Genomic DNA, 13,169 nt, shown 5'->3' with positions numbered 1-13,169 from the left:
AAGAGTTAATGCAAACTTTATTTACAAAAAGACACTTAGTTAATTCATGCCATGCGTCCGTACAGAAACTGTTCAAGGATTATATGGAGAAGAAGTTGTTAACAATAAAAGTAAAACCACTGAAGAGCTTCTAAGAGGTAAAAACTAAGAAAGAGAAGACAACTTTACAAATAAAATTATGAGAAACTGGATTGAAGAGAATGGTTGTTTACAGCTCTGTACACTAAAACTAATACAGACAGTCTCCTACGGTCAATAAATGCTCACAGAGAAGCAAAGTATGTACAAAGACTTGTGCCACAATGACTTGGATCTTCCTCCAAGATCTGCTGTATTATACACATAAACCAGTTTGTATACAGAAGGCCTACATGAGGCCACTTAACTATGAAGACTTCTAGTTTAGTAAACTAAAGATGGACAGCTCTTCAACAGCCACACTGTCTGATGCAATTTCACTTGCGGCTGCTTTTTATTCTCTCCAGTCTTTTTTTCAAATCATCAATATTGGATGCTGCAGAGGAGGAAGTGGTGGTTCCAATGCCAGAGGAGTAGGTCTGATTGGAGTCCAGATCAATGTGCTGGAATTGTTCCCGTGACTCACGGAGCTGTGAAAGCTTACTGTGGAGCATATCTGTGGAGGATGCAACTGTAGGGACTGATGGCTTGGACAGCTGGGAGGTCAGGGGTGCTCTGTCTTCCTGCTGTGGACAGAAACAATGCTCAAACACTTGTTCTAAAGCAAAAATTATCACTACCAGAACTTTTTCTGTTCTGCTTACTATTTGGAAACCCTTCAAAAAAAGGTGGTGTGCTGATCCTTTTACGAGTTTAGAATAATGAGTGGATTCATATTCCTGTGCTTATAGTGCAATCCTGATTATGGGATTGCTAAAGTGAACGATCCAGCATCTTGGCTTGCTCCTCCACCAATTGCGTTTTCACCACATACAGCACCTGTCAGCTGGAAAGGAATTTGCTCAAGCACGCTTGATGCATAATAAATTAACACATGACATTTGTTTGAGTCCACATCAGACACAAAGCTGAAACTTCGATGCTATTCCATTTTAGAGGGAGCCAGTCTTTGTAGAAACGATCATCTAACAATACCTTTGTGACTGAACCAAAAGCATCTTAACAATTCAAAGACAGTGTGAAAAATCAGGTCACAACTTGATAGCTTCCATTTTCCCCATACTCATTAGAAAGTGCTCAACTGGAGATGGTTCACACATCTAAGGAACCACTAAACACTGTTCCAAAGTTTATCTAGCTGTAGTCCTGGGTCAGTTTCTCCAGTGATTCATCAGGCATTAATGTTCTAGCATCTCTGCCCCTTATAAACAATATGTTTCTTTACAATTTTATTTGTTGTCACAGTTCAATATGCACTGATTAATTCTGTAACCTTTACACTTTTTTTTTGCAAATCAAATATTTTATTGCCACAAAACCATTCTTTTCAAGTGCAGTCTATACACAGGCTTGCCCATCTATGCTGATATGATAGTATGCCAAGCCTACACACACTCATAGAAAAATAAGCAGTAGTGCAAAAGCCTGACATTTAGAGCTTTGGAGGCAAAAATACATTAGGCCTTCCCCTATCAGACAGTTCATGCACTACATACAAAGAAAAACGTGTATCATTGGTTGAGAGATCAATGAATTTCAGAATCCATCACCCAAGAGGCTCAATGGTTTCATGACAGGCAAGATCAGCAAGCCCCTCCTATGTTACAGGGAAAACAGCAGCTCAAGTGATATCACTCGTGCTTTGTCTTTCCTCAGTTCTGTGCAGCTCCTGAAGTAGCTTTCCTGTCCCAACTGGCTGCCCCAAGGAGTCTAGCAAAAGCAAGTAGTCTGCAAGCAAAGACGTGTCAAGCCTTCTGCCCCAAGAGCAAACATGCCATGAGAGAAAAGGATTCACCAAGGACTAGAGAAAGAGAGAGGATGCTGAAACACAGACACTGCCGCATACGTAAATCGAGAGAATACCTTTGCATTGTCAAGACCACATCGTTGCCTGAGGATTTTTAGCCTTTCCAAGTAGACGGAAGGCCCCACCTCTTCCCCATTGGCATTTCCTATAGATGAAGGGACTGTATTGGTGGGAGTAGGGATACACGATACCTCCATCTGTGGAGAAACCCCTGGAATATGGGAAAAAACAAAAACAAAAAACAAACACAAACACAAAAAATGAGTCCAAGCAGACACCAACTGAGGATTGTGATGTTTCTCAGGGTCCATGTGGTGTAGGAGCTGCTGCACTTTATGCGCTCCTGGGATAACCTCAGAAGCCTTGGACCATGAGTCCACCGCATGGCTTCTCCTCCTGCCAGCACTGCCTTTCCCGAAACAGGAGCAACGCTGGCTATGGGAAAGAACCAAGATGTGGGTTCTTCCTATGTAGCAGTCTGAGGCTTCTGATGATTGTTAAGAGGTGAAGGAAAATGAGCCACGCTGCGGTGGCCCCAGTGCGGTTTGGATAATGCCAGGATGGGTCCTTATTGGTTCAGAGGTCTTTTACACATCTTTGCATTTAGTTAATATGCCTACTTCTGCAGTGGGAGTAACATTTATTGTTGATGATTCACAGCAGCTGTGACTTTGCAGACTACTTGCTTTTACTAATGTTTTCGTGGATAGGAAGGCTGAGAACAAGCCTTTACGTATGTTACAAACCAATTAGGAAAGGCAATGCGCAAGTGACCCATGACTCGTGCTGCTGCTTTCCCCTCTTGCATTGTAACATGGGATGGTGGGACTTGCTGATCTGAAGGAGATACAATTTTCTTTGCTTCTACGTAGCCCAGGAAACAGCTCTTAGGGGGGAAAGTCAAATGCAATTACCTCCTGAGGCCAACAGAAATATGGCTTGGTGAGAGACTATTGTGCAATTGCCCTATAATGTTTAAATTTCATGCCTATATTTCATACCACCAGTTACAAAAGAACAGGTGAATTACTTCTGAAGCCCCCTGGAGTCAATTACTAACTCGGAGAAAGCCTGACAGCTGCATTAGGATGGCAGCCATTGGCTCCCTCTAGTCCATGCTGTCACAGTGCTCTGGGAGTTACCTGTAGAAGGAATGCGCCCTTTGCCCTCCCTTTCCATTTCAATCAGTCGGAGACCTCGTTCCACATAGCTCTGGAAGAACTGTGAGGAGTTTTTTAGGAAGGGCTCAATGTCTGCATCAGAATACTTCTTTTTATATTCATAAAGCTCTGCCAGACCCTGCAGAAAGAAGAGCTTCAGTCATTCAAAAGTTACATGTTTACAAAATCATCACCAACTTTAGGGTTAAAGGTGAGTGTGCTGCAAAACTGGCAAACACAACTGAGTTTGAAGGTGTCCACTACAAAAGGCCCAGGGCCAAACTGCTTTGTAATTTGGCAGGATTTATTTGCTTTGGAGGGGCTTATATGCCAGCAAAATTTATCCATGTCTGTCAAACGGTGTGTGTGTGTGTTTTACTTCCCCAATAATTAACTGGGACGAGGAAATCTGAAATGGTTTTGGACTGACCCGGCACCTCAGACTGAGGCAGGCTGTTTTCCCAAGTGCCATATCAGGGTCTGAACCTAAACTTGTGGTTGGTATACACTCCTAACATCTACCACCATCCAGAGCACTGTCAACAATAATTAGAATTAGCCCACAGAATGACATTCACACAACGGATATTTGCTTTTCAACAACAGAGCATTTTGAATCCTTTAACCCATCCAGATGAGGAAACAATCATATCTATCTTTACCTTAGCCAGGTGAATCAGCCAGCATACATCAAACTGGCATGCAAGGCACAATGTAACCCTGGGGCACTATGCATCATAGCACTTTCCAACAAAGCAGCTGCCACCTTAGCATCCCTCTCATTAAGAAGTCCCAATCTCTGTGTACAGTAGCACTGGAGCGCTACAGAAAGTGCTCTGGCCATGAGAGAACAGTGATTTAGACCATCCAGGTGATACAAAGCACTTTTTAAAAAATATCCCAATCTGGAAAGACTCCCACTCTAACAGGCAAAGGAGGTCTGGTACTTACTGTGAAGATTACCTCCTGCTGGAGTGCAGAGTGCATCTAGGATCCACTCTTCTTTGCTAATCAACCAACAGCTGGTTTTCATTAAGACTCATGAATAAAATTCAAGCCGATTCACTATATTCTTTATTTCACGATGGACAACACTCCCAAATGAGCCCTTTGGGTCCCTCCTTCTCTAACTTCTAATCCATTTTGTTTAAGCCATCAGAGGTTTTTCTCCCTCCAGAAGGAACCACTTAACTTTTTCTTGCCTCTTGATCCAACAGAAGGAGTGAAGACCAATCTTGTTACAACACTCCACCAGGATTTCATGATAAGTACCAATGTTCCTAATTTCTCACCTCCCACCATGGTAATAAAGCCCTCACCTCTTTAGTGTTTTCTTTAGACCCAATTTTCTTAAATATCTCTGCTAAAATATCATTCACTTTGGCCTTTGGTGTCTTTTCATCCTATAAAAAGAAATTGAAACATATTACCAAAATAGAGGGGGTGACAGTTTTAGACAGTTGAAGCATTTCTATAAATATAATAAAGGGCAGATAAGTTGTCCTGATTGAACTAGAAGGTTGTTGGTTGCTATTGCTATTAGAGTAAGAGTGGTTTATTCACATACTGGAAGAGGTCAGCTGCATATTCCATAGATTTTGCACAATTAGGAATCTCCATCAACACCAACAAGTAGTAAGTCTATGCAATGACAGGGTGCTCAATAGTCAAGAACTGTACCAGGTCTTGCAGTACAAGTCAAGCCCTGGTCAACCATGAAGGGACTAGGTGACCTGGAGGCACAGGATTACTGGAATGGGAAGAACTTGCATCAACCACCATGCAATGATACATGTTTATGGTCAGTTGTAGGTTTGTGTGAGAATCCAACCCCAAGCAGGATTAAAGATGTACTGTGGCGAAGAAACAGATGTGTCCTCTTCCACCTCTTGGCTATCCTGCTCTGAAGCGCTACAATCTATGATACATACACACACACACACACACACCGGGTGGGGAGAATCACTTTTTCCACGTTCTGTTTCAGATGAACCTCTTGACAGAATATAGACATTTTTAACCTGGTGGTGGGGAGGGTCCTAGGAACCAGCTGAGATAATAGGAGGCCAATGGGCATTAGCATTAGCACACACCAGTAAGAATAAGACGTTAACCTTGTAATTAGAGGCACAAGAAGCAACAACGTTAAATTAAAAATGTACATTTTAACATTAGTACTTGCTAGCAGTTGTGCTGCACCAAGTTTGTATGGATTTGAATTTCAATGTTACTGTTCTAGAGGAGACAAAGTTTCTGCCAATAAGCAAGCCACTCCCTCTTCACACAGCTTTCTCTTCTGTTGGCTACACATGATCAAGGGGAAGAGGAAGGCAAGACAGGCAGATCATGCTGCATTCTCCTTCCTTTAAAAGTGAACACAGATACTTGAAGAGCTTAAACAGTCTTCTGAATGGTCCAAGGTAAAAGCACAACACCATTCAGAAAAGATTCCAGTTGTGTGCTCAGCAAACTGACCAGATTCACACCTGAGTGTCATGTTTAACAATTTTAAAAAATATGGAATACATACCGTGCGAGAAGCTCCTTTTTCTGTGCCTTTGTCAGACTTGCTTCCGGTTTGGTCCAATGAGTGTTTCATCATTTTGCACAGGTGGGCCTCTAACTCCGACTCATTCTTGTTATCTATCATTGTTAGATGATCCAAAAGCTAGGAAGAAGTGGGATACCTTTTAATTAAGAAACCTTTTGTTATTCCAGAGATCATAAGCACCTTGGGGTGAAGCAGTCTGCTCTCACCTTGGGTCCCTTCAGCTTGCACAACGTGTGAATCAAAGTCTTCAGCGTCCGTATTGGGAATTCACTCTTGCACTGCTTTAGTTTCTCTTTTGGAAAGACCTTCATAAAGATGTGGATGTCCAACATGATTCGGTCCAGATTGATAGTGTTGATAGTTTCAGGGAGAAGTCTTACCATTCTCCATAAACACTGTGGGGGAGGTGGGAAGGTAGATGGTTTCTTTGAGAAACATTAAGACAAAAGCAAATCCTCACAGTAATCTAAGAATGTCATCTCTGAACTTGGTTCTTTGACCTTAAAATGATTTTACATATGGATTATTCCTTCACAATGGGCTTGTTCAGGTGCCTGCCCAAACACAAGAATGCCAAGTCCTGCAATGTCTTTGTAAATGTTGCGACCTCCCACTCAGTTCCCAGCCTTCCCTGCATTGTGTGGGGAAGTTTGCAGGGGGCTTCTACTTGCATTTGCTTGAATAGGAGTAGACTCATTCATCCTGCAATTGTGAGCAGAGCCCCCCTGCAGACTTCCCACACAATGCAGGGAAGGTTGGGGAGTGGGGCACAATGGCTATGAAGATGTCCCCATTCATGCTTTTAAGCATTCACATGTCTAGGTAAATGCAGGAACCTAACATGTTGTGATGTCTGAGCCCGAGTTTGTTTTCTCCCAAACAAATCACAGGCATTAAGGAAAGAACAAACCTTGGTTAGTACTCATTTGGCTGGAGAGAGACAAGCCACAAGCCCAGGGGCCACAACAAGTCAGATTCTGGCTTGTTCCCCAGAAGCATGGCAAGAGCAGAAGCTGTGCAGAAAAGAAGCAAGAAGTTTTCAACAGCACAAACAAGCATGCTCTGCATTCACATCAAATTATAGTTTGTTTTAAACTGAGGTTTAATGTGATTTGCAAATCAGGCAATATTAAGTTGTACATTCATGCTAGAGTCATTTCCAGTACAGCCAATAACCACACTTTTTTGTAGATTAGGTGTAATGAGAGAGTCTGCTAATACACAATCAATATGCAATAGGAAACTGAAATAAAAAACAAAAGAAGAGCAATACACACCTTCATTACTAGTTCTGAGAATTTGGGAGAGCTTGCTGTTGTTAATAGACAGTCCTGGAGAAGAACAAGCAGGGCGCTAGGATGAAAAAATGCAGCAGCATTAACTATTCAAACTCCACAAGTATCTCCAGAAATACATGGGACAACACAAATTGATTGGCCAATTTAGCTCTTAACACAGTGCTACCGTATGCAATTTCTTGCACAATATCAACATTTTCATTATTATTATTTTATAATTTAATGTATTTTTTATTTTTATTTACATTTGCATGCTGTTCTAAAACATCAAGCTTTCTGGGTGGCTTACAATAAATAGGTAAAAAAATTATTGAAATACAAAGTACTGTAAAACATAAAACCAGGAAAGGGAGTGGGGAGAGAATCCAATATAAATACAACAAAACTTGCTGGAGCATCAAAATTAAAATAGACTTAAACAGAGGTCCAGGCTGCTCAAGTTATTCAAAATACTGATAAAGGGAATGAGATCATTCAGCATTTTTAGAGATAAGACTGGATCAGATCTCAGATTTGTACCCATAGAGCACAGAGATTTGAACAAACCTCAAGGTTAAATGACTCCTCGGGTTTAGTGTAACTTGATCAGCAACTGCAGAAAGATCTGACAATGCAGTAATAGACTATAACAAGGAAGACCAATAATATCTCATCAAGCAGGTGTTCAAATTGTAGCATATTAAGTCTTGTGGTAAAAGGCTGCAGTGATGAGGGATTTGTTAGATGTTTGCCCTTAGCAAAAATCTATTTACCTCAATATGTTTGTTTGATCAGATTTCTCCAGAACTTTTACCACCAAGAGGTTGACTGATTTGATAACCTGCTGGTCTTCCTCTAGATCGTCAACTCTCGAATCCAGCATTAAGGTAATGAGGCCATGCATCAAGTCCTTCAGCACTCCTGCAGAGGCCTCCCGGGCCAAACTTTCAATCTGGAACAACTGCCAATGGAATTCAAGTGTTAGATACCAGGATATATTCAGGATAAAACACTACAGTCTAGATTAGCACCCCAAAACTCCACTTCTTGCTGCTACCTAGAAATTACAAGAGAAAAACCTACATTTTTTACTGATTTGAGGGAAGCAAATAGCTATATTCATACATCTCACTGAAGCTTTTTATTGTCAAGAATGATAAAAAAATACTGATAAAAGTTAGGGATAAGCACCAGCATAGGATCTGCTTTTAATCTGTATCTATAAGAAACCATATATGCTTCAGAACTGCTCTTGTGTCTTTCCGGTTAAATCCAAAGAGGTCCCCAGCTCTATTGTTTATAATGGATTTTTTTTTAATGGCTGCAACTTTTTTTCTTTTTCACAAAGCAGGATGAAAAAGGCTGTAAACCACCTAGATACCAAGGCTGTAAACCACCTAGATACCAAAATAGTTTGTAGCACAGAAGTGTTACAGTACTTTAAGAGGCAATTGTATAGCGCAACAAAAACTAAAGACACTATTAACTGGTTCTACTGGCTGAAACTTTCTCCACGTTTTCCCGGATCAAAAGCCTTACCGAAATCATGTTTCCAATGATGCAACTGTACAACTTGACTATCTCATCCTTGTCTAGTTTCTCATCAGCCATGTGCGTATTGTAAATGAGTCGCAGTTGCATGAAGGTAGCTATTAGAAACTGGTCAATGTGGCCTGACATAGCTTCTGCTTTGTCCTCTTGTCGCAAAACCTCATCAATCTGCAGACAAACCCAACAGTTGGTTTTCCAAAAAAAACAACAGTACAGCAAGTTTTTAATAATGGTATCATTTCCATAAAGAGCATGAAAAATAAAGTGTCTTGTGGCCCCTTAAAGACTAACAATTTAGTATAGCAAATATATAAACTGCCATAAAACTCAGCTTTTGCTGCAATAAACTAACATGACCATCACTCTAGAAATTATTCCATAGTTTCCTGTTATCTACTGTACCAACAGACATACTGTTTACGTCCTAAGAAAACCCACTTTTACAACCCAAACAAAAAATTAAAAAAATCATTCCAGTAGCACCTTGGAGACCAACTAAGTTTGTCATAGGCATGAGCTTTTGTGTGGTTGCACACTTCTTCATGCACACGAAAGCTCATACCTATGACAAACTTAGTTGGACTCTAAGGTGCTACTGGAAGGAATTTATTTTTTTGTTTTGACTACGTCAGACCAACACGGCTACCTACCTGTAACTTTTACAACCCAAGTACGCCAGACCATAGTTTAATTACCCAAAGCTTAATTAAGAGCCTATCAATGATTCTATAATGTTTTCTGGTGTTCTGGTGTTTCATTTTCATGCATGAAATCTGCTCCATTACTGCAACACATAGCAAGGCAAGCAATGAGGCTGCCCAATCTTGCCTGTGTCTCATCAACAGGCAACAAGGCCCCATCAGCTTAAACCAGCCTATGTTATGGTAGTGAGATTTTTAGTATATGTGCTGCTGAAGCAAGCATCAGACATCCACCTGGGAGATGGAAAAGGACATTTTGCACTAACACCCTCTTTACTTTCTCATCGAGAACAGCGAGTCAGATGGCCCCTGTGCACTTGGTCTTGTCACCAGGGAGGTTCTGAGTGGCACTTGTGTCACCAACACTCAGCTCCACCAAATGTGCAACTCATCACTCTCGCATGTTACTTGCTGACCCCATCAGTGTTATGCAGCTGCCAACTAGAGGGACCTTCACTCACCTGTGCTAGAGCTTGGATACTAGTATTGATATCACCACTGGCTACCTGGGAGATGACAAAGTTGATGGTGGAAGCTGTGTTACTGTGCATATCATCAAAGTGTGGAGAGACGGCACGGATCCTGGGTGGAGAAAGAGTGTTATAGCTTAAAGGGCAGCAGATTCAGTAAGTCACTTAGGCCCCTGGGTTAAAAGATTAGAAGCAAATTGTCATCTCCAGGCAGTTCAGATTAAAAGCACCCCATTTTCTTTAAAGTGGATGGAGCAAGATGATTAATGTCTGAAGTATTACACAAAAGCCACTTTAATGGGGGCAAGCCTACCCAACTCAGTATGTTGTCCCCAAAGTTATGTTTGGATCTCTCTTATCTAGGGCTGTGTAGAGTGTGGGGTTAAGGAAAGGTGCCGGTACTCATATCTTGATAAAGACATGTGGGTGCCAGCAGAAAAATGATGCTGTAGGCAGCAAAAAGAGGGGTGATGGTACTCTGTACCAGAGAGTATTGTCACATAACAACAATGGCTGTGTATAACTGGAAAAGTAAAACACAAAACCTTTTATGCAGATAAAATGTTGATATATCTGACCCTTTCCATCATTATTCTGCTTCCAAGATCCAGGCTTTCAAAGAATTTGAACATTTTGGCAAAGGCTATGAACAGGAGATAGTACTGTCCACAATAAGCTTTAAGATTCCATACCCCAACCTCCAACCTTTGCCTTAGCCTGTAAGAAAAAATATGCCCTGTGACCTCAATGGGAACCATACCATTCTCAGGATGGTCAGTGTAGCAACATGCAAGTTCCATAGCTGCACAGATATACCATGTTTAATGCACACTATTCTGAACATACTTCTGATAAGAATTTAGTATGAAATGTGAATGAACATGTGGCTAATAAAAATATTTGGGGAAGGGAGATGCTATTTGAAAGAATAAGTAGCTATATAAAGTGCAGTTTGAAAGCCTTCCTGGTTTGACACACAGTTTCCACATTTTTAAGCTTCTCCCTGAAGCTTCCTTTATATAAGGGAACCTGGCTTCAATTAGGAGATCGATATACATAAACCACACACACACACACACACACACACACACACACACACAGAGAGAGAGAGAGAGAGAGAGAGAGTCCCAGAGTTGCCTCATTAGCAGCCCTTGATCTGCACTCACTTGGGTTCAGGGATCAAAACTGGTTCAAATATATCATCCAGTTTGTGCTGGACAAGTGCTGGCATTTCACATCGCACCGTGCCATTATCATTTTCTATCTCATCTAGATCCAGTTGAAACTCCCGTGGAACTGCATGTGTCGTCTCCGAGTGGCCACTCATGTTACGGGCTTGGCTACAGAAACCAAGAAAAGCATTTTTTATTATCAGCGTTCCACAAACCTACCCAACGTGTCACCCATGGTGACTGCCCCTCCATCCCACACCCCCAGAGCACACAAACATTTTCAAATTCTCCATGAGCAGTATCTAACTTGGAGAACGGTGCCTTTTCTCCCTTCCTGATAGGACTTTGCAAGAGGCACAGCCAAATCAATTACCCATCCTTTCTCCAAGTTTTTTTTTTTTTTTTTTTTGCAGTTCACAGAGAGAAATAGGTTTCTCTTTCTCTCTGGGCTTTTGCAGGATTCGGGGGAAAGTTCATAGTGATCACAAGTAATGGTTGGCTATTAAGTCAATCTAACATTTGTGGACCCAATTATTATGGCTGATGCAACAATCCATGCTAGCATCTATCACTAGTTCCTAAGCTATCATATCAACATAGATAAGGAAATCTATTCAGCCCCATCAGCAATTACTGTAGGTGCTGGGAACCCAGAACTTCTTGATAATGTGCTGCTGGCATCCCCTCGACACCTATAGGCCTTGCAGCAGGGGCAGCAGCAAAGACATGCACTACTGCACAATGCTAAACTGAATGTGACAGTAAAACAATCCTGGTAGATTAATTATTCAGCTCTCTTCCCATATAAGGGAAAGAAATTACAGTAAATGCAGCCCAGCAAGCACAAAATGCCCTAGAATGAGTTTTGCACTCTCCAAATTCAACTCCCCATTATGCCTATTTTGCTAGAGCGTGCCTACACAAAAGGGCATTTTTGGAAAGAAAAAAAGCACATGGCATTAGGAACAAGAAGTGTTACATTTCCAGAAGTGGTTTTAAGCTTTGATTTACTTCTTAATTTCCTTTTATGAGCTTCCCAAATAATAGTTGTTGCATTACATTTAATGCTGACCAGGCTCCAGGTATCTCAAATCTTCTACCAGTGACTCAAGACTGGAAGGGTTAAAGCAATCTGGTCTTACAATTTATCTAGCTGACACTAACACTAGTCAGATTCCTGAAAATTGCAAAGTTTAGCTCTTTTACAGCTGAGAGGTAAGCCACTATTATCAGTATTATTATAAAAACAAAAACATAGCCAAGAGACAGCAACCTGCCTAACACCACTCAATGATTTTCACAGCAAAGATGGAACTTGAAGCCAGGCTTCCCAAACAGCACACTTAATATGAATTGTTGCATTGAAATCAATAGGACTTATTCTCAAGTATATTTAGGATTAGGGCACAGGAAAGGTAAGACAAAGCTATAAGAGCCCTGCTACCAAGGATTTAGTGGTCAGTACTTACATCCTATAAGTGCGATACATAATTCTGTCCATGGAGAAGCAGTGAAAAAAGGCACAATACCATTTAGAAAGCATTCAAGACACGACAAAACAAATGAAGTAAGGTTCAAACATTTTGATTTGCAGCATTTTTTGAAGTTTGCGACACATGCAGACATTGATGATTAAAACAAAAGACAAAAACACAAGGCAACAGCAAGGTATGCTTTTTGCACAGACTGTGGAAATGTCAGGCAAACATTGCATTTCCCCACTTTACATACTTGAGTTTGGAAGACATGTCTTCAGCCGGTCCTTTCCTCAGCATGTTAGCATTGGCACTGGCACTCTGGGCCCTCTGTGGTTTCTCTTCCACCTGCTTTGCTGAAGTGGCATTTGGCCTCTTAGCAGACCGCTTTATTCGCTCCTCCAACATGCTCATGTCTTTCTCCGAAAGCTGTACAAGAGCAGCAACATTTCAGGGCCATGACAGGTATGCTTCTTAGTTCAGACTCCAATGCCATTAAGAGTGTTTCAAAACCTTTGCTATTCCTATGTACTACTAGACTTACAATACAGCTAACCCCACCCCTTAGCCTAGTTCCTGTACTCAGCAATTATGCCTACTGCTGTACTGCCTGTTTAGTTATAAAGTGTACCAAAATTCATTCTAGCATCAAGTAGGAACAGGCAAAACCTGGCATTTAATTAAATAAAATACCAACACAACACCACCCTCTACAACATTGTGAAGGATACATAGTCCAGTTTGGGAAACAGGCTAAAGGAATTTGGAGAAGCAGCAATTTTTGGGGGGGGGAATTGATTCCAATAATACTTGCTTAGTGAAGAATTATCTAGTTTGAACCACTGAAAAAGCAACATCTATTTATGA

The 13,169-nt window shown here is 41.2% G+C and overlaps 1 protein-coding gene and 1 non-coding gene across 5 annotated transcripts in view; both read right to left on the bottom strand.

Moving 5' to 3' along the window:
* CKAP5 (cytoskeleton associated protein 5) overlaps positions 1-13,169 on the bottom strand; it is a 61,793-nt gene continuing 48,624 nt past the window's right edge. For 3 of the 4 annotated variants that reach the window (XM_060274418.1, XM_035115099.2, XM_060274434.1), the window contains 12 exons: positions 12,559-12,731; positions 10,822-10,995; positions 9,647-9,767; positions 8,473-8,652; positions 7,707-7,894; positions 6,934-7,009; positions 5,863-6,051; positions 5,636-5,773; positions 4,425-4,508; positions 3,088-3,244; positions 2,002-2,156; positions 1-704 (listed from right to left, as the gene is read on the bottom strand). In XM_060274418.1, the coding sequence (XP_060130401.1) occupies positions 456-704; positions 2,002-2,156; positions 3,088-3,244; positions 4,425-4,508; positions 5,636-5,773; positions 5,863-6,051; positions 6,934-7,009; positions 7,707-7,894; positions 8,473-8,652; positions 9,647-9,767; positions 10,822-10,995; positions 12,559-12,731 (1,884 nt within the window). In that variant the 3' untranslated portion in view covers positions 1-455. The remainder of the gene's footprint in view (positions 705-2,001; positions 2,157-3,087; positions 3,245-4,424; positions 4,509-5,635; positions 5,774-5,862; positions 6,052-6,933; positions 7,010-7,706; positions 7,895-8,472; positions 8,653-9,646; positions 9,768-10,821; positions 10,996-12,558; positions 12,732-13,169) is intronic. The other variant, XM_060274425.1, reaches the window with a different exon arrangement.
* LOC118075716 (small nucleolar RNA SNORD67) lies at positions 9,478-9,587 on the bottom strand. Its single transcript, XR_004691440.1, has one exon. It is a non-coding gene; the product is annotated as a small nucleolar RNA SNORD67 (small nucleolar RNA).

Source organism: Zootoca vivipara, chromosome 1, assembly GCF_963506605.1.
Source record: "Zootoca vivipara chromosome 1, rZooViv1.1, whole genome shotgun sequence".
Taxonomy (NCBI): Eukaryota; Metazoa; Chordata; class Lepidosauria; order Squamata; family Lacertidae; genus Zootoca; species Zootoca vivipara.
The sequence above is the reverse complement of the archived record's forward strand: the minus strand, read 5'-3'. Positions and strand labels throughout refer to the sequence as shown.